The sequence below is a fragment of the Gopherus flavomarginatus genome, chromosome 3 (assembly GCF_025201925.1).
Source record: "Gopherus flavomarginatus isolate rGopFla2 chromosome 3, rGopFla2.mat.asm, whole genome shotgun sequence".
Lineage (NCBI taxonomy): Eukaryota > Metazoa > Chordata > Testudines > Testudinidae > Gopherus > Gopherus flavomarginatus.
This window is the reverse complement of record NC_066619.1, coordinates 136878162-136897185: the sequence shown is the minus strand read 5'-3', so window position 1 is coordinate 136897185 and position 19024 is coordinate 136878162. Positions and strand designations below refer to the sequence as shown.

The following is a 19024-nucleotide window of genomic DNA, read 5'->3' as shown; positions in this document are numbered from 1 at the left end:
TCTCTTTTAAGACCAAGTAAATAAGTCATAGCCAGTCATATGTTTGATGAATTTTGTTGCTTCGCTGCATTAATGGTCTCTGAACAGTTCATGATTCTCTCTAACATTGCAGTTCTCTTCAAATCTTGCTGAATAATTACTGTGCACTGTTGTTGGTTTGCAGCTCATTTGAGAACACTTTACTCAAGTTATTCAGTGTTTGAAATTCAAGATCTGATGGTTAGTTTCAAAATCAGGACTCTTGGGTCCTATTCCCAACTCTGCCAGTGACTGGCTGTGTGAACTAAGACAAGTCAATACTCCTTTCTCAGGCTTAGCTTCTCCGTCTGTCAAGTAGGGATAATAATGATTTGCACCTACCTACCTCACGGGTGGGTGGAGGATGGGGATCCACTGGAGACTGTCACTAGGAGTAGTGCATAACATGAGGTGTCCTATCACGTTTACTCTGATCAGATTATGACATAATAGAATAGCTGAAATAGTCTATTTTATTTGTATTTTTTTATTTTGAAATTGTTAAGAGCAGCAACGACTTAGCTCAGACTGAAGCATCTTATCTAATGTTTGTGATCTAAGTGTTTCCTCTTTGTGTGTAATGAGACAATTTAACACTGTGACAAACAGGAGATGCTTTTGTTTTGCAACAAAATCTTTTTGCAAAGAACTTTCATCCCACTTGTTTTGATTTTGAGAAACAAACTGGTTTAGTCTGAATGGGATTTTCTGACAGAAATGGTTTCAATTAAATTTCCCCTCCATCTCAGTTCCTGGGCTCTATCCCTGCCTCTGGGGGCGGGGGGGGGGGGTTGCTGTTTGTTAGAACAGGAGTCAGGACGGGTGGCTTCTCTTTCTGGCTCTGCCACCACCTTGCTGTGTAGGCCCTTGGATAGGTCACTTCCCTTCTCTGGACCTCAGGCTCCTCCCTGCTGTCCAATGGGAACAGGAATAATTCTCAAACTCTGGGCAGTCATGAGGCTGAATGTGAAAAGGAGCATTAAAACCCTGTGTGTAGGAGAAAGGGGAGTTTCACGGTGTTTAGCACCAAGGAATTCTAAAGTTTGCTAAAATGTCTAGTCTGCGGAAACAAGAAATGGTCGGGGACATACTTTTTAACCACTGCCTTTTTTAAAGCCCATTCAGGGATGTGAGTCCCTGTCTCTTAGGTACCTGGGGTTCTTTGCCAGCAGGAGAGAAGAGGTTCCTACCTCTATTTTTGTGCCCTTAACAAACCAGGTGTTGTGCCCCAGTTCTCGTCTGAGATCCCTGAAAAAGAACATCTCCCCATCCATGAACAAGACAGGACCTATCTTTAAAAGGGGAACAAAGAGATCCCTGGGACTTGCAGACTAGCTAGCCTCACTTCCACAGCTGGAGAGATACTGGAATACATTCTTAAACAATCAGTGTGTCAGCAGCACCTACAAGATACTTTGGTTCTTAGGACTAGTGAGCATGGATTTGTCAAGAACAAATCATTCCAAACCAATCCTCTTTCCTTCTTCAGCAGGGTTCCGGGCCTACTGGAGGTGGGTAAACAGTAGATGGGATCTATTTCGGTGTTACTAAGGCTTTTGACAGTCCCGTAGGACAGTCTCACAAGTAAATGAGGGAAATGCTGTCTAGACAGAATCAGTGTGATGTGGGTGCAGAGCTGGTTGAAAGCCCAGACTCCAAGAGCCCTTCTCCATGTCTGGCTGTCCAACGGAGAGGGTGCACCTAGTGAGTCCTGCAGCGATCAGTCCAGGGTTGGGTACTATTCAATAGTTTCATTACTGATTTGGAAAATGGACCGGAGAGCATGCCTCTAAAATTTGCAAATGACACCAAGCACTTTGGAGCACAGGATTGGAATTAAAAACGCCCTTAACAAATTGGAGAATTGGTCTTCTTGAGCCAAACTCCATGGCTGGGACCCTCTCTCTAGACTGGGCTGAAATGAAACCCCAGAGCCAAACACTCCTCCTCCTGGACAGTGCGCTCCAACCTTGAATGGTCAGATGCTGCTTAGCACTGTCAGAGCAGCTTCGGCTGGAGGATTCTCCCAGCACTTTCCAGTAGCGGGAAAGTATGAAATCCCCAGCAATGGAACTCAGGAGTCCTGACTCCCAGTCCTCCGGTCCAGTGACTCCAGCGGAGCACACTCCCTCTCAAAGGCAGGGAGAGCGGCCATGAGGGCCTGCTTGTAATTGCCGGCTGTGGGAGGAAGTGTGTAGCAGTGGTTAGCAAAGGGTCCTGGAAAGAAGGACTGCTGGGTCCCATCCATCCTTCTGACACTTGGTGTGACCCTGAGCCAGTAGCTTCCACTCCCCAGGCCTGTTTCTCATCAGTAGGGTTGGGGTCGCAGTTCTGACAGCCCAGAGGGGTTGGGAGGCTCCAGGAAGGTGTATAAAAGTCCTGGGATTTCAGGATCCCAGAGGCGCTGTCACCCCCTCACTAGGGTGATGTTCTGCACCCCCTGCTGCTGGCCAAGTTTCTCCTTTCCCTGGCAATAAGACAGACTCTTGTTTTCACAGCCAGCCGATCACCCAGTGTCATCACCCTGCCTGCTGGCTGGGCAGAGTAACTCCTCAGGTCACCACCTCCCTCTCCAGCCTGCCTGGGCTTGGAGAGTGAGGAGAGGGGCAAGGGATGACACTGAACATCCTCCATCCATCGCTCCGTCACGAGAGCAAGTGAGTGGCATTAGGGTTCCTCGGTGGCATTCCCTTGGTGGCAGAAAGAGGGGGAGAGACTCTCTCCCAAAGGAGATTGGATTTGCAAATAGCCCCCAGGAGCCCCTCACTCTCAGACTAGAGAGGGGCTTCTCCAGAGCAGTCTCCAGAGTGTTTGGCAAGGTCCCAGCAATGGGGCTCCCAGCCCTTCCCTTGTGGGAGACTGTTCCCCAGGCTGAGAGTCTCTGAGCTGGGCCAGACTCGGTGAGCTGCTGAGCATGGAAATCAGTGGGAAATGAGGGGCCCTGGCCTTGCTATGCCTAGGGACTTTGAAGTGGGGAATGGTTTCCCAGGAGAAGTCCGGACTCCTGGGTTCTGTTCCTTCTCTAGCCTGGGTGGGGCTTGTGGGGGGAGGTGTGAGTGTGTCCTGGGCTGACAGGAGGGAGCTGCTTGTCCAAAGTGACTGATGGTTTTTGTGACTGGCCCTAGTGCTTGAAAAGGATGAGACTCCCTGGTTCTTGCAGCCCCAGGGATGAGGAGGGGGAACGTTGAGGGGCAGCAGATCATGCAATGAACTCCTGCCAGTGTGTGTAGCCTGCACTCCCTGCACCCCTGTGGGGGGGAGGAGGAGCTGCTCTGGCTGGAGCAGGGATGGGGAGGGACCAAACAGGCTGATTAGTGAGAGGCTGCCTTGACCCCAGACTCATGCCTGCTCCCCGCTCGGTTCCAGGATGGCCAGGCTCCTGAGCATGTTCAGGAAGAAGGCTCTGCAGGTGGCCCCAGAGCCTGAGGGAAGCAGCTGCCATCTTCCCCAGGAGCGGAGCAGCCCCTCCATCCCCACTGGTGGGGAAGGAGCCCCCGGCCAGGCCAGGAGGTGGAAGTGCCCAGCCTTCTGAAAGAGGAAACCTGCTCCCAGCGCAGGCACCAAGGTGGGAGAGGCACCGGCCAGGCCAAAATGGAGCTGGGCCAGGATGCAGCTGGGCAGGCAGGACCCAGCCCAGGAGCAGAGCTGGGCAGGGTGGCTCCAGGGCTTGTTGTGTGGGCAGCAGTGGCCCCAGAAGCCAAGCCCCGATTTCCAGCAGGAGGCATCACCCTGCCCGGTCAGTGGGGACCTTCAAGCCTTCCCAGGATAGAAGGTGGAAGATCCCTCTCTCAGCCCCGGCAGCTCAGCCCGCTCCCCATGGGACAGCAGCAGTGGCTGGGAGTCGGACAGCAGTGTGGCTGACGGATGCTTCTGCTTTGTTCCAGGTGAGGAGCCAGGCTGGGCTCAGGGAGGGGTGAGGAGGGGGCTATGAACACCCCAGGCCCAGGCCCTCGAGCAGTGCTATGGGGCCGGGTCCCCAGCTCAGGCATCTAGCCTGAGCCACTGAACCCCACTGACACTAGATGCTGCCACTTTAATCCTTGGTGCTCCATTGGGTGGGGGGTGAGAGGCACCTCCCAGGGAGTCCAGGACAGTGGGGGGGTCTCTTTGCTATGGACTCCTGAAGGAGTTGGGTACTTATGACACTGAGGCTACTTGGAATCAAATACATTTGAGATACAAGTACATAGTCCATATTCATAACTTCAAATACAAAAACGGTACACACATACAGCCAGTATAATTATAACCAGCAAATCATAACCTTGTCATAGACACCTCACATGCCAACCTTTGCACAATATTTGCTGCAAATATATAACAGTGGTGGCAACAATGATCTCTATGGTCCCAGTTCATATTAATAACATCACAGAAGGCTATGGAGAAGTGGGAAGGAGGCATCTTCCAGCTGGCATGTCTCGTCCGTTTCTCCCTTGCCGCTTGGGTTGAGGTGGGAAGGGAGCAAAACGTGCCCGGCTGAAGGTTTTGTGCTCAGCCTTGAAGATTAAGCCCGAACCCCCGGCATGGCTGGGTCGGGCTTGTCCTGGGCTCTGTGGGGGGAGGGCTCAGCTGGGAGAAGGGGTAGATGAGGGGATTTTGTCTTTGATAGATAAGGGCTTTGTCAGTGAGAAGCTATAGGTCACATGCTGGGGGTGACAGTGGGCTCTGAGCTGGGGTAGCAGCAGCAGGGGAGCAACATGTGTGTGAGGGTGGGGTAGGGGGGTTCACTTGGTAAAAATGAATCTGCCAAGCCGCTTCCTCTGCTGGAGCAAAAGCCTCTCATTTATCTCCTCAACTCCCCTCCATGAAAATCTCCACCCCTTCCCCGGCGCTGAGAGACCCCTTCACTCCCATGGAGTTTTGTAATTGTTCTAAGGCCACGTCCAGACTACCCGCCGTATCGGCGGGGTTAAAATCGATTGCTCGGGGATCGATATATCGCGTCTAATCTAGATGTGATATATCGATCCCCGAGTGCGCTTATATCGATTTCGGAACTCCATCATCCCCAACGGAGTTCCGGAATCGACACAGAGAGCCGCGAACATTGATCCCGCATGGTGTGGACGGGTGAGTAATCTGATCTTAGATATTCGACTTCAGCTACGTTATTCACGTAGCTGAAGTTGCGTATCTAAGATCGATTCCCCCCCCCCCCCAGTGTGGACCAGCCCTGAGTCTTCCTTGGCCTTCTCCAAATAGTTTTGCCATAAAAATGATCAAGGACATTTCAAATGAGAAAAACAAACCAAACCAGAGAAACCCCCACCATGCAGTTTGGGTCTGAATTTTTCTACTGATATTTGGAGACAATAAAACTCATCCCTTTGATGGCCAGAAACCAAAGCTAGACCTCCCCTGCTGTAGTGTGACTTGTGCTACCGAACCACCAATGCGCTTACTCCTCTTGTGAGACACTTCTCTGCACAATACTGCTGCTAATCCAGTTACTCACTCCAGGAAACATTTTCCTTAGCCTGGTTCCATGTGTCACTGGTTTGTATTGCAAAGACCAGTCCCTGGCCCCTTGGTCCGGACATCCCCATTCACATCAAGCTTCAAGTTGAGAATCATTTTCTATTCCCGCTCTGTGGGAGGGGAGACTTTTAAACACGCTCTCTGTGCGACTGCACATGGCTAAGCAAAGAGAACAAACCCAAATCCCCCCTGTGCTTTGGGAGCCAGGTTAGCAGTGGGAATTCTGTGGTTCAGATGACTTCACGCCTGGACATTGTCATTCTTTACCAGTTTCTCTTTCATTGGGGCAGTTCTCTGCTCCCAGCTGTGATGGCCGAGTGGTTAAGGCGTTGGAGTTGAAATCCACGAGGGTTTCCCCTGCGCAGATTCAAATCCTGCTCACAGCGAGGCCTGTGTTTTAGCCAGTCTCTCACCCGGGCAATACCTCTCTACAATCCCCTGAGACACTCTCAATTCTCTCCCCACCCCAAGTAAATCCTGTTCTGCTCCTTTCATAGAGATCCCTGGGACACCACCTCACACTGTGTCCCTGAGGTGTCAGGCAAACTGTCAGCACCTGTAGCCTCTGCCACTCCCCTGGTGCCCCATAGATCAGCCATAGCCCTGGTTCTGCTCCTCTCTCTAGAGTGCGAAAGGAGCCAAGTCAGCGACTCCATGGGAGCTATGGGGCTGCAGAACCAACAGAGAAAAAATAGGTGCTCAGCACCCACTAGCAGCCAGCTCCCCCCACCACTACAGGCCTTGCTGACAAGCTCCTCCTCTTCCCCTTCAGCACCTCCCACTTGCCAGTGATCAGCTGTTCAGTGGGGTGCAGGAGGTGCTGGGGTCGGGAGGGGGAGGAGCAGGGACAGGATGGGGTGGGGGCTTGGGGGAAGGGGTGGCGTGGGGGCAAGGCCTTGGGAGGAAAGGAGGGATTTGTCCCAGACCCCGCATCCCTCTAGGGCTGGCCCTGAAGGGAAACGCTGACTATCACAGTGACAATAAAACTGACCAGCATTGCGGGGGAGGCAGAGGGAGATCCGCACTCATCAGGTCTTTTCTCTCCCACAAGGTGAGCCAGACACTGCTCTCTCCTGGCTCTCACTCTAGCAGCTGGATGCCAAGGAGCCATTTCCCCACAGGAAGTGTATTTAGTGCCCCTGTGGTGCTGCGGGGGCTGGCGATGCTGCTGCCTGTGGGGTTGGCAGGGGGGCTGATGTCTGCACAGACTCTCAGCTGCCAGGCCGGAGGGGGCACTTGGGACCTTACCAGACTGGCTCAGTGAAGACGGGGAGTTGACAGAGCACTACAGATGCTTTCCAGAGGACGGAGCAGCATCCGCCCATGCAGCCAGGCAATGAGCATTTCCCACAGCCTGGAGCCGAGCGGGAGGTGGCAGCTGCTATTTCAGCTCCTCAGGGACAGGCCCTGTCAGCCAACAGACACTTCTTACTCGCCACAGCTAAGGGCGTCGGGTTCCTCCGGTGGGGGTGTGGAGCAGCCGTTCATTTTCCTGTTCACACTCCTCTGCCGTGTGAAAATCAGGGAGGGGAAGCAGAAGCCCCACTTCCCTCCCAAAATGACGCCCAGTGGGGGAAGCCAGGACAACAGGGTGGGGTGGCAAGTGGTGGCCAGACTCTTACTGCCAGAGTCGAGTCTAGTCTAGGTCAGGGTCCAGCTCAACTTCCTCCCATCGCCACTGGCCCCCAGTCCCTTTCCACCACCAGGTCAACCTGGGCACTAGGGCAGGAACAGGGTGAGGAAGCAAGTCAAGCCGAACAAGGCAGGCAAAAGCGAGTCTTGTCTTCATGGGCCACTCACAATGGCGTCCTTTTTGTGTGCAACTGCTGAAAAAGCATCCTGGACAGAGAAGCAATAGGTCATACAGCTGCCAAAGTAGCTGAGTTGGGAAAGCATTAGACTGAAGATCTAAAGGTCCCTGATGCAATCCCAGGCTTTGGCAGGTTCTTTCATCCTCTTTGTGCAGGGGCAGCTTGTTCTCTGGCAGCACAGTGGTACCTACACCCAAGGTGAGCAGGGCTGGCCTGGGGTAAAGCAATTTTTGGGGCCCCTTCCATTAAAAAAAAGTTGCAATACTGTATTCTCTAGGGGGCCCCTGCGGGGCCTGGGACAAATTGCTCCACTTGCCTCCCCTCTGGGTGGCACTGAAGGTGAGTCTCTCATCTTGGGCTCTGCAGTTGGAAAACATAGAATGGGCTTCTGCCCCTAGTTGACCCACCTGACCTTTAACGATGAGAGCTGTCTTTCCCAATATGGTAGGAAGAAAGTGAGGCAGGGCAGCCCTCAGGAATGGTGCCAGAGGGCTGCTGGGCAGTGACAGGCAGGGATTGGGGATGAAAACTCCTCTGTGCAGCTGAGCAAGGGCAGTAGCAGGGAAGGGGCATCTGTGAAAATGGCTGTGTGGAAGGTGGAAGGGATTTGGGGGCCCAGGAGGAGGTGCTTGAGGTTCAGTACCTTGAAGCAGCTGGACTTGGACATGGTGGGTGTTCAGGAAATGCACATTAACAACTCTAGGGTAGCTCAATAGGCAGAGGGTGATTGGAGTCAGGGCTCCTGGCCAGGGAAGAATGATGGGGCTGGAGTCTTGTTTTTCACATTCACGGTGTGAGTACAGAAGGTGTTGGAGCTCCGACCAGGGAGGGCATTACTGGTAGACTTTGTGCTCTGTGGCACTGGTTACTGCTATATTAGTGTGTATGGTCCCCAGTTAAGGCATGAGAGGGAAGATCAAAGGCTCCCTTCCTCTGGACTGCATGATGTTTGTTGTTGGGGGAGATTTTAATTGTGTCAGCCGGCCTGAGGACTGCTGGTCCCGTTTTCCCTTAGAGGAGCTCACTCCAGCCACAGAGGGGGTTCACCTTTCTGCAGGGACAGACCAGGAGTCGCATTGACCGGATTTATGCTTAGCTTTTCTGTCTTTAGCATGTTCTTCTCAGATTCTTTCTTCACCTGATTTGTTACACTTTGACACTTAACAGGCCAGAGTTTGTGCATCTTCCTATTATCCTCACTAGGATTTGATTTCCAAATTTTGAGGAATGACTTTTTGCCTCCAACAGCCTCCATTCCTCGGCCGTTTACCTAGAGTGGCTTCCTGCTGGTCCTGCTATTGTCGTTTCTGATTTAGGACAAATGTTTCATCTGAGCCTCTAATTGTAGTGTTTTTAAATGCTCTGCATGCTGCTTGCAGGCACCTAACACTTGTGACAGGAGCTCCTTTTAATTCCCATCCAACCATCTGTACTTACGCCGATAGGTTGACTTTAGGTCTTTAACTTTGAGCGGTAGCTGAGATGCTGGTAAATCGGGCAGAAACCCCTTCGACAATCCTCTTAATTTCCTTGTTATTTCCTGACTTCTTTATTCATCGCCTTTTCCTTATTTCCTGGCTGAGGTGGCGGTCTGCCAGGGAGCTCCCCGACACCTCTGGCTGCCTGGGCTGAAGGCAAGAGGCAGGCCTGGGCATGGTGAGGGCCTCCTGTCCCAGCCTGAGGCCGCAGTACTTCCTGGTCCCCTTTTTCCACCCACAACGGCAGGCGGCTGCTGCGGGAGAACACAAGGGAGGCTCTCGGGGTGCCAGGCAGTGCTGTGTGTGTGGCTGTCAGGGGGAAGAGCTGAGGCTCCCAACTTGACCTGCCATTGACTCGCGTGGCTCTGCGTGCCGTCAGCTGGGGCAGGCCAGGCTGCGGATGTGACTCAGGCTTGGGCAGCATGGCCGCACTTTCCTGACAAGGCATGAGGCAGGCCAAGAGCTTTGCACAGCCTACAGGGAAGTGGGAGGGAGGCGTCTTTGAGCCGGCATCTCTCATCCGCTTCTGTCTTGTTCCTTTGGTGGAGGCAGGAGGGAGCGAAATGTTCCCGGCTGAAGGTTTTGCGCTCGGCCTTGAGGATTAAGCCTGAGCCTCCGGCACGGCAGCTTGGAGATGGGCTTTTGCAGCGCGGCCCCCACACTCTTGTAGGCAGCAGGTGAACCCACTGTGTGCACGAGGGAGCCTTCAAGGTGGCAAAAGGGGAACATCACGGCTCCCAGCAGAGCTTGAGGAGCCCCCAAGGAACCTTCAGTGGCATCCCTGGGGGAGCATAAACCCCCTCCTTTCCATTAACAGCTGAACTCACTGACCTATGGTACCACAGAGACACCTACCAGCAGCTGTTTGCCAGGGCCTCTGCCCAGCACCCTGCAACGCTTCCTGCCAGTGCTAGAGCTCACAAGGCGCTAGCCTGGAGCCAGGGCCGCTAGGCGCTGCTGAAGAAAAGCCAGCAGAGTGACAGAGTGGAAGCGTCCTGTGCCCATAACGCAGAGGTGGATTAATCAAAACCCCCTTCTGCCAGCACCAGGCCTCCTCCTTCTCACACTGGGCCTGCAAGCGACGGGGCGGCTGGCACAGCACCAAGAGTCTAACCTGTGAGGCAGGAGGTGGCTGACGCCCGCAGCCTGCTGGGGAGCTCCCAGAAGTTATTAAGGAACAGAGACTCCTCAATGCCCTTAGTAACAAGGATTTGGGGTTCACCGAGGCCAGTAAGGGGGTCACTATGTCAGCCCTGTAACCCTGGGTGTCAGGTCGCTGTGCAGCTTTGATCTAGAGCTTTGGTCCCAATGACCGACCAGCAGCCCACAGCCTCCCCCTGGGTCTGCCCCACCTGGTTACTCCTTACAGGCTGACCTTACTCCCCTTCCAGCCTCAGATTCGCCCCCTAATCATCCTACTGTCGCTCAGAGCCACAGATGTGAAGGTGCTGAAGGAGGGAAGGGTGACTCTAGGATGGGGTTCTTCTCTAAAGATGGCTGGCAGAAAGGTGGTGCTCATCTGTGTCAGCAACCTGCCCAGTTGCCTCGCTGCCACGGGCTGCAGACATTTCTGTAAGGCACATAAAGGGGCTATTTGTTGCTGAAGCAAATGTGAGGAATGTGCATTTATGAGAGGGAATTTCCATCTTTTCAGCAGCTGTACATCAGTGGCCTAATGGATAAGGCATTGGCTTCTGAAGCCAGAGATTGTGGGTAATAGTCCCATCTGGGGTGAAAATCTGCTTTCTTCCTGTATATTGCAAGGAAACCTCGGCCTTATTTTCAACAAGGAAGCTGCGAGATGTTTGAGCACAAAGTCCTGGATCTTGGGAACAATCACCAAGGATATTAGAAGGCTCAGTCTGGTGATCTAATGGATGCAACCACACACCAAGGGTGGTGAATTCCCATGTGAGCACACAGTGCCCCTGTCCACCACACATGCTGCACACACATCAAGTGCACCAAAAGAGACACAAACTTCACACTGAGGAGACAGCTGATTTGTTTCCTGGTTGCTTTTATTTCCAAAGGTACTGACGTGTGATCTCACGTCTTTTATCCATGGGTGGAAATGTAATGGAGGAGAATCTCACATCCCTGAGCTGCCAGGTGACAGTGGCAGGAAGAAAACACACTGCAATGAAATTTAAGAAAGATTCATAAATAATTTAACAATGAGAAGTAATTAAATAAAAAGAATCCAATGGACACACATGCTGGTGACTTTTTCCCACCCCAGAGAGCGAGGGGCAGGGAGTGTGTGAAAGGCGGGTGGTTAAGTCTGAGGGAGCATATTCATATTTCATACAAGTTAAACAAATGATAGCAGCCAGCTACAAAATACTCCATTTGGTAACATCAACACAGAATATGTAAATCTACAAGCAATACAGCCATAGACAGCTAAGATAGGGTGTCCACTTAATACCAGAGTTCCCACTCCCTTTTTTGGACACCCAGCCAGTCAGTAGCTATAAAATCCCTCTGAGGCCTGGTCTACACTATGACTTTAGGTTGAATTTAGCAGCGTTACCACGCTCTAACCCTGGACCCATCCACACAACAAAGCCCTTTTTTTTCAATTTAAAGGCTCTTTAAATTGATTTCTTTACTCCATCTCCAATGAGGGGATTAGCACTGAAATCGGCCTTGTTGGGTTGAATTTAGGGTAGTGTGGGTGCAATTCGACAGTATTGGCTTCCGGGAGCTATCCCAGAGTGCTCCATTGTGACCGCTCTGGACAGCGCTCTCACCTCAGATGCACTGGCTAGGTAGACAGGAAAAGGGTCGCAAACTTTTGAATTTCATGTCCTGTTTGGCCAGTGTGGCGAGCTGATCAGCACAGGTGACCATGCAGAGCTCATCAGCATGATGTGCACATTGCCGGGGCACATTGCCCGGCTCGTACTTTGTGAGAAGTCTATGACCATGTCAATGTCCTCATCACTCTCATCATTGCACTGCTGTTGCCTCCTTGCCTTATTTTGCTTTTGCAGCTTCTGGTTCTGTGCTGAAAAAAGGCACAAAACAATTGTCTCCCATTGCTCTGATGGAGGGAGGGGCGACTGATGGTATGGCTTACAGGGAATTAAAATCAACAAAAGGGGTGGTTTTGTATCAAGGAGAAACAAACAACTGTCACACAGAATGGTCCACTCAAGAATTGAACTCAAAACCCTGGGTTTAGCAGGCCATTGATTTTACAGAACAAATCAGGTCAATTTCTTGTTTTGACCCATCTAGCTTTTACTTGTTAGATTGATAGTACAACTGTTTGCCATTGTCACCTCCCAGTCCCTCACCAGAAGGTGGTGCGGTATGACTGCTAGCCATCATCATCTCCTGGGTGCTTGGCAGAAGATGGGAATGATCTGGCTGAGTCACTCCCATGTTTGCCCAGGCACCCCTAACTGACCTCACCGAGGCTGACTAAAAGAGCACCTAAGAGTATGACAACAATAGCTACCAATCATAATGCACCTTCTGCTGCTAAAAGGCAATGAGTTGCTGCTGTGTAGCAATGCAGTCCCACGTCTGCCAGAACCCAGGAGACGTACGGTGACAGTCAGCTGAGCAGGCTCCATGCTTGCTATGGTATGGTGTCTGCTCAGATAACCCAGGAAAAAAGGCGTGAAATGATTGTCCGCCGTTACTTTCATGGAGGGAGGGGGCGGTCTGATGACATGTACCCAGAATCACCTGCAACACTGTTTTCGCCCCACCAGGCATTGGGATCTCAACCCAGAATCCCAATGGACAGCAGAGACTGCAGGAACTGTGGGATAGTTACGCACAGCTACCCAAATTGCAACACTCTGGAAGTCGATGCTCTCCTCGGTACTGTGGAGGCAGTCCACCATCTTCATGTACTTAGAGCATGTTGTGTTGGGACACACACAATCGACTGCATAAAAACAATTTCTAAAAAAGCAACTTCTATAAATTTGACCTAATTTCATAGTGTAGATATACCCCAAGACACTTAATCACAGCCTTGGATAGGCTAAAAGACTACTTACACTTTGGCCTGGTTTACACTGAAGGGGTAGGGTCAATATAAGACACAACTTCAGCTACAGGAATAGCTTATTTTGACTTACCTCTTGTCCTCACAGCACAGGATTGACAGCTGTGGCTCCCCCATCCACTTCTTACCCTGGTAAAGTTCCAGAGTGAACAGGAGCACATTTGGGGATTGATTTCTTACATCCAGACAAGACACAATAAATCAAAGCCCAACAGATCAATTATTACCCACCAATCCCATGGGTAATTTGAATATACCAGGAGTCGACAACCTTTCAGAAGGCATGTGCCAAATCTTCATTTATTCGCTCTAATTTCTGGCTCTATGTGCAAATAATACATTTTAATATTTTTAGGAGATCTCTTTCTATAAGCCTTTAATATATAACTAAACTATTGTATGTAAAGTAAACAAGGTTTTTCAAATGTTTTAAGAAGCTTCATTTAAAAATAAATTAAAATGCAGAGCCAGGACCAGGGCAGTGAGAGTGCTACTGAAAATCAGCTCTTATGCTGCCTTTGGCACATGTGCCATAGAATGCCTATTCCGGGAACATACCCTTTGATCTAAACTCTAAACAGCTGAAAAGTAATGCAGATACCCTTGGATGTTACACAGCCCCTCTGCACCCACCACCTTCTACCTTGCCCTGACGAGCTCCCAGACACGCACCAAACACCATTCACATGACTTTGAGAACTAGGTCACTAAGTGAGAATCACTTCCCTGAAATGACTCCAATCGAGGAATTCAAAGCAAGAACCATTAACACATAATTCTGTTCAAAGCCAGAGAAGTCTTTCAGCCTCCTTCCTCTCGCTGGTTCCTCTTCTTCCATCTGTTCAAAGACAGTTCCCTGTACACTCCTAGTTTGCAGAAACCCACCCACTGACCTCTGATTAACAATCACGCCCTGCTACCTCTTCCAGCAAAACAAGCCAAAGAAAGTGTATGCAAGCGCTGTACCGCAGCCCCAGTGCTCTTTTCAGCTCCTTCCCACAGAACTTGCTGTTGCTTGGCTAACCGCTGCATGCATGTGCTGTACCAGACCCTGAGCTGATTCCTGACTTTTGTGTTCAATGCAGCATGGCCTGTCTGTGTCTGTGGTGCAATGAGTCAGTTCATTTGGTTGTTAACCGAAGAGATGGTGGTTCAAGCCCACCCAGGGATAGCAATAAGCCTGTGCTACTTCCCTGAGGCCTGCGGGGAGCCTCAAATGTCCCATTTTGCTGCCTCTTGGCCTCAGTGCTTTCAGCTGGTGGCCCGAAGAGCGGGCTGGATGCAATTCAGAAACTCATCTCCCAGCAGCCGTGCTGGAGGCTCAGGCTTAATCTTCAAGGCTGAGCACAAAACCTTCAGCCAGGAATGTTTCGCTCCCTTCCTGCCTCTGCCCAAGGAACAAGGGAGAAGCGGATGAGACACACCGGCTCAAAGACGCCTCCCTCCCACTTCCCTATAGGCTGTGCAAAGCTCTTGGCCTGCCTCATGCCTCGTCAGGAAAACGTGGCCATGCTGCCCAAGCCTGAGTCACGTCCGCAGCCTGGCCCACGTCCGCAGCATGGCTCTGACGGCGTGCAGAGCCATGCGAGTCAATGGCAGGTTGAGTCGGGAGCCTCATCTCTTTCCCCTGACAGCCACACACACACAGCACTGCCTGGCGCCCCGAGAGCCTCTGTCGTGATCTCCCGCAGCAGCTGCCTGCTGGTGTGGGTGGGAAAAGGAGACCAGTGCAGCCTCACTGCAGGACAGGAGGCCCTCACCACGCCCAGGCCTGCCTCTTGCCTTCAGCCCAGGCAGCCAGAGGTGCCAGGAAGCTCCCTGGCAGGCCGTCGCCTCAGCCACCTCCTGCCTCATGGCCTAGGCTCTTGGTGCTCTGCTGGTCACTGCCTTGCTTGAAGGCCCAGAAGGAAAAGAAATGAGTGCAAGCGTAGCAGAGGATGGCTTTGATCCATCAACCTCTGGGTTATGGACCTAGCACACTTCTGCTGTGCCACTCTACTGGCTTTTCAGCCCCACCCCCTGCCACCCAGCTGCCACTATCTGGACTAGTGCCTTACAAGCTCTCATGCTGGCAGGCAGATGCACAGGCTGATAGGCCGCTGCCCTGGTCACAGGATTTTGCAGCTTATACAGGTAAAAGGGATCTATTTGGGGTTTGGACCCCATTGGGAGCTGGGTAGCTGAGTGCCGGAGACGGGAGCACTTCTTAAACTGTTTTCAGTTAAGCCTTCAGCTTGTGGGGGATGAGGTTCAGCCTTTGATCCGTGTCTGCAGCAGGCAAGCGCCTCTGTCTCAATCGGCCCCCACCCTATTATCAGACTAAAACCTGGAGCAAACGCACACGCCTTGCAAAGAAACAGGAGCTGGGATCTCGAACAAATGTCAACATTTTAGTAAGATGATGTTCAAAGAAAAAAAAAGCGTACAGTACAGCTTTTAGGCGTAGAAGCTTCTGGTGATCAGGGAACAATGTACAGATTACCCAAGGGGTGCGAAGTTCGGTTTAAGATCGGGTGGCGTAAGGAATACAGAATCTGCCATAGCCCTGACTGGGGGTAAAAGGTTAACGTACAGACACTGAGTTAGGAGGGTATGTTGTCCATGTGAGGGCTACGTTCAGGTGTGGAGTATAATGAGTGGATGCGACGATGAGGATGGATTGACCCGCGTTTGGTGAGTTTTAACATTCAGTGTTTTTTAATCTTTGCCACAATCTAGTTTAAGCAGGGTCGGTATGAACTCTCCCCTGCCATCTGTTGGTGATCTGCTGTAAAGGCCTTTTGGTGCTGATGTCATTTGCATGGTTCCACCCACCCCAGATTGCATGATTGGGGTGCTTGTCCAAACGGTCATTTCAGCTGCTGTGGGATCCCCAGTCTCTTTGTTCTTGGGGCAGGAGTAATCCAGTGTATTTTCCTGTTTATTTTGGATGAAGGACAGAGTAACTGTACCTGGCATTTGAGGCCTGAGAGCTTCACCCTCGCCTGTAAAGTACTCACAATTAAGGGGTAGGGATTCCAAACACCAAAAGCTTTTGGGAGGTAGGAATGGATGTTTGTTTGGCCTTTGCTCATCTGTGCTTGTTAATGTTGATTTCCTTTCTGCTGTCCCTGGTGTGTAAAGACAGAGGCATTTTTGAATCTCTTAGACTTGTTGTTAGTGCTGAAGTTGTTCGCCTTAAGCTTATGCCATTACATCTCTTTCATGGTATATTTTGGTCCTGAGCAGTAAAAGGCCCCTCTGTGTGTGGTGTTATGGAGTGAAATAGCAAAGGTTGGTTGCAGAGGTGGTGCATGTGTCACAAAAGTTGCTGCCCCCAGCTGCAGTTCCTGACTCCAATCTGCAAAACTTCCTTGCAGTCTGAGTGGAAAAGAGCATTTTACCTCACTATGAAGGTGTTTACAATTTTCAGCACGTCAGTGAGATCAGAGCCCACTGGTTTAAGTATGTCTACATTTTACACTTAAGCCTTAATGATTTTAGGTCTGTGGCATAGAACCAAATTTGTACTGGAATTATAAAGAGCTCTGTTTTTAATCTAGAGAGAAATGAAGGCCTTAAAAGCTGCATTTAGATACATCAAAAGAAACCTACAGCGCTAAAGGCAAATATTCATTTTCAGTCTCTCAATTCATTATGCTTTGGAACCCATGTCCCTTGCCTAATGAGATTTATGTAGTTCGGGTGAGTCCTGAAATCATGAACTGCTAAGTACTGTTCTACTGTCCTTGATTCATATCACCAGGATAACTACACTTTATCACTCCTGCCCTAATAACAACGAGACTGGGGATCCCACTGCAGCCGAAATGACCCTTTGGACAAGCACTCCCATCTTGTAATGCGGGGTGGGTGTGACCATGCACATCAGCAACAAAAGGCCTTTACAGCAGATCGCCAACAGATGTCAGGGTAGAGTTCATTCTCACCCTGCTTACATCCTCCCCTCAGCCAAGAATTGGTGGTCCTGATAAATCACACTCCCTATTATACCAACTCATTGGTATTGAATGCTGAAGTTATGGCTAGCAAAAGTAGCCACCCATCTCTGCCCAGTGGCATCCAGCTTAGCCCTTGTTAACACATAAGTCAGTGGATTGTTCTCTGTCCATACCTGAAACTGAGCACCAGACAAGTAGTCTCGAAATTTCTCAGTGATGGCCCATTTCAAGGCCAAGAACTGCAGCTGGTGGATAGGATAGTGAGTTTCGCTATCAGACAGTCCTCAGCTGGAAAAGGCTACAGATTTACATTTGCCTTCCACTTCCTGGTACGGGACTGCTCCCAGACCCTCCAAACTGGCATCAGCATGCAGGACAAACAGTTTGTTTGGGTCAGCAAGGACTAGGACTGGCACAAGAATCAGGCAAATAATGATTTCCCGTAAAGCTCTGTCACAGCTCTCATCCCACCATGTCCCAAATGGAGAAGAGAGGAGCCTCTCTCCTGTACCAGGCCAGGAACACCAGATCTGTGAGGATGAGGTGTTCATAGCTCAGCCCAGGCCTGCCAGAGTGGCTGGGGAGAGAAGATCCTTCCTCAGCCCAGGCCCACCAGAGTTGCTCTTGCAGTGGGGGAGAGGTGTCTCTGACCTGGTTCTTAGATGTTCTGGTGAGAGGGGGCAGAGAGAAGTTTTTTCTTCCCCCTGCAGTTCAAACCCCTCATTCCCCCACAACTTTATGCTCTAGCCTGATCTCTCTCTTGCACCTCAATTCTCTTTTTCCTGGCCTCATTCCAGAGTCCTCACAGCCCAATTCTCTGCCCTAACACTGAGCCCTCTACTTCACCCTGAACCTCTCATTCCAACCCCACCCCAGAACCAGTGCCCTCATCCTCCTGCACTCCAACTCTCTGTCCCATGTAGCCTGGTTTAGGGTGTACTAATAATATTAATTTGAAGAATATGATGAAAATTTAATTTATTAGCTTACATTTAATTTAATTTAATTGAGTTACAAAGTTACAGTTGCATTACTGCTATTCAAAAGATACATATGGCATTATATGCAACAAAGTTTTGGTTAATATACTCACACATTTCCTTGATAAACTGGTGGTAAGAGACACAGGACCAGCCTTGCAAGTGAGGTTTCTCAATTCTTGAATGAAAGATGCAGTGCTTAGAAAAAGCTAGTGTTACTTAGGGTTTACTTGACTAAGTTAAACCTCAAATCAAAACCTAATAAACAAAGAATAAAAACTTTGGGAAACCAAGCTTAGCCTAGTTCCCTTGAAACTTAAAGGTTAAGAAGACTAAGTACAGCCTACTGATAGTAGATAGAGAGAGAGTGGAGGGAGTAAGTCAGAATGATAGAGCGAAGTGCTCTAGTGAGGTGAGTTACCTCTTTTATAGGGCACAAAGGCTGGAAATCCTTCCTCCTATGCCCACATTTCATTCCTTACCCACAAAACATTCGGGTACGCTTACTTCATAGGCTAGTATGTTTGTGTGTGTTGATGACATGCACATATGCACATAAGTTCCCTTGTGTTGTACCTGTTAAGTCTGTGGGTAGAACACTGAAAACAAACCCTATGCCATTCTCCATTGTGGATTGGTCTAGGTAAAGGTCTCAGACAGGCGTGGGTACTTATCTATTTAAGTAACAAGATAAAGGTCAATTTTCCTTTCTGAGTAAAAGGTCACAATATAGATATGCTCACTTTGCCTTAGTAACATACAGGATATGGCCTGTAGGTCCTCGTAAGTCATGTGCCCCAACCTCCTAATCATTTTTATTGCCCTCTGCTGGACTCTCTCCAGTTTGTCCACATCCCTTCGCATGTGGGTCCCAACCCCAAAAGTACTCACATTTCACCCCAATGGTCCCAAAATGCCGGCTTTTAATATGTAAATAGGGTGCTGCCATGGTCAAGTCACTCCCGAGCTCTCCAGCGGAGCCTGCTGGAGGAGAACAAGGTGAAAATTAGCCAGGACGTCGCTCAGTCAATTCCCTGTGCTCCCAGCAGGTGGTATTGGAAAGCCCCAAGATCGCTCACTTCCCTTTCTCTCATCAGCTTCAGGCCCCAGGGTTACAAATGCACAAACCAGTTGGGATTCTCCCCTGGGCTCAGGGTGTGGGGCTGCTCTGAGCAGATGGACTTGCACACTTGGGATAATAGTGCAAAGATACAATTTCAATTTCTCTTAGAGAAATTTGAGGGCAATTTATATTTGGTAAAAATCTTATTTAGTAAAAGGAAAG

At 50.4% G+C, this 19024-nt stretch overlaps 2 protein-coding genes and 2 non-coding genes across 7 annotated transcripts in view; 3 read left to right on the top strand and 1 right to left on the bottom strand.

Moving 5' to 3' along the window:
• Positions 1–19024, top strand: part of LOC127048433 (zinc finger protein 883-like) — a 291005-nt gene that overhangs the window by 44622 nt on the left and 227359 nt on the right. The window lies entirely within an intron of this gene.
• TRNAS-UGA (transfer RNA serine (anticodon UGA)) lies at positions 5803–5885 on the top strand. Its single transcript has one exon. It is a non-coding gene; the product is annotated as a tRNA-Ser (tRNA).
• On the top strand, positions 7369–7441 carry TRNAF-GAA (transfer RNA phenylalanine (anticodon GAA)). The gene has a single exon. It is a non-coding gene; the product is annotated as a tRNA-Phe (tRNA).
• LOC127048477 (putative zinc finger protein 75C) overlaps positions 10792–19024 on the bottom strand; it is a 36578-nt gene continuing 28345 nt past the window's right edge. Inside the window, exons 5-9 of one of the 4 annotated variants that reach the window (XR_007773674.1) lie at positions 18631–18723; positions 17853–17917; positions 12892–12947; positions 11545–11801; positions 10792–10925 (exon numbers count right to left, since the gene is read on the bottom strand). Coding sequence is in view for 3 of the 4 variants with exons in the window: in XM_050948348.1 (XP_050804305.1) it covers positions 11596–11801; positions 18631–18723 (299 nt within the window). In the remaining variant the exon portion in view is untranslated. The remainder of the gene's footprint in view (positions 10926–11544; positions 11802–12891; positions 12948–17852; positions 17918–18630; positions 18724–19024) is intronic. The other 3 variants (XM_050948348.1, XM_050948350.1, XM_050948351.1) reach the window with 3 other exon arrangements.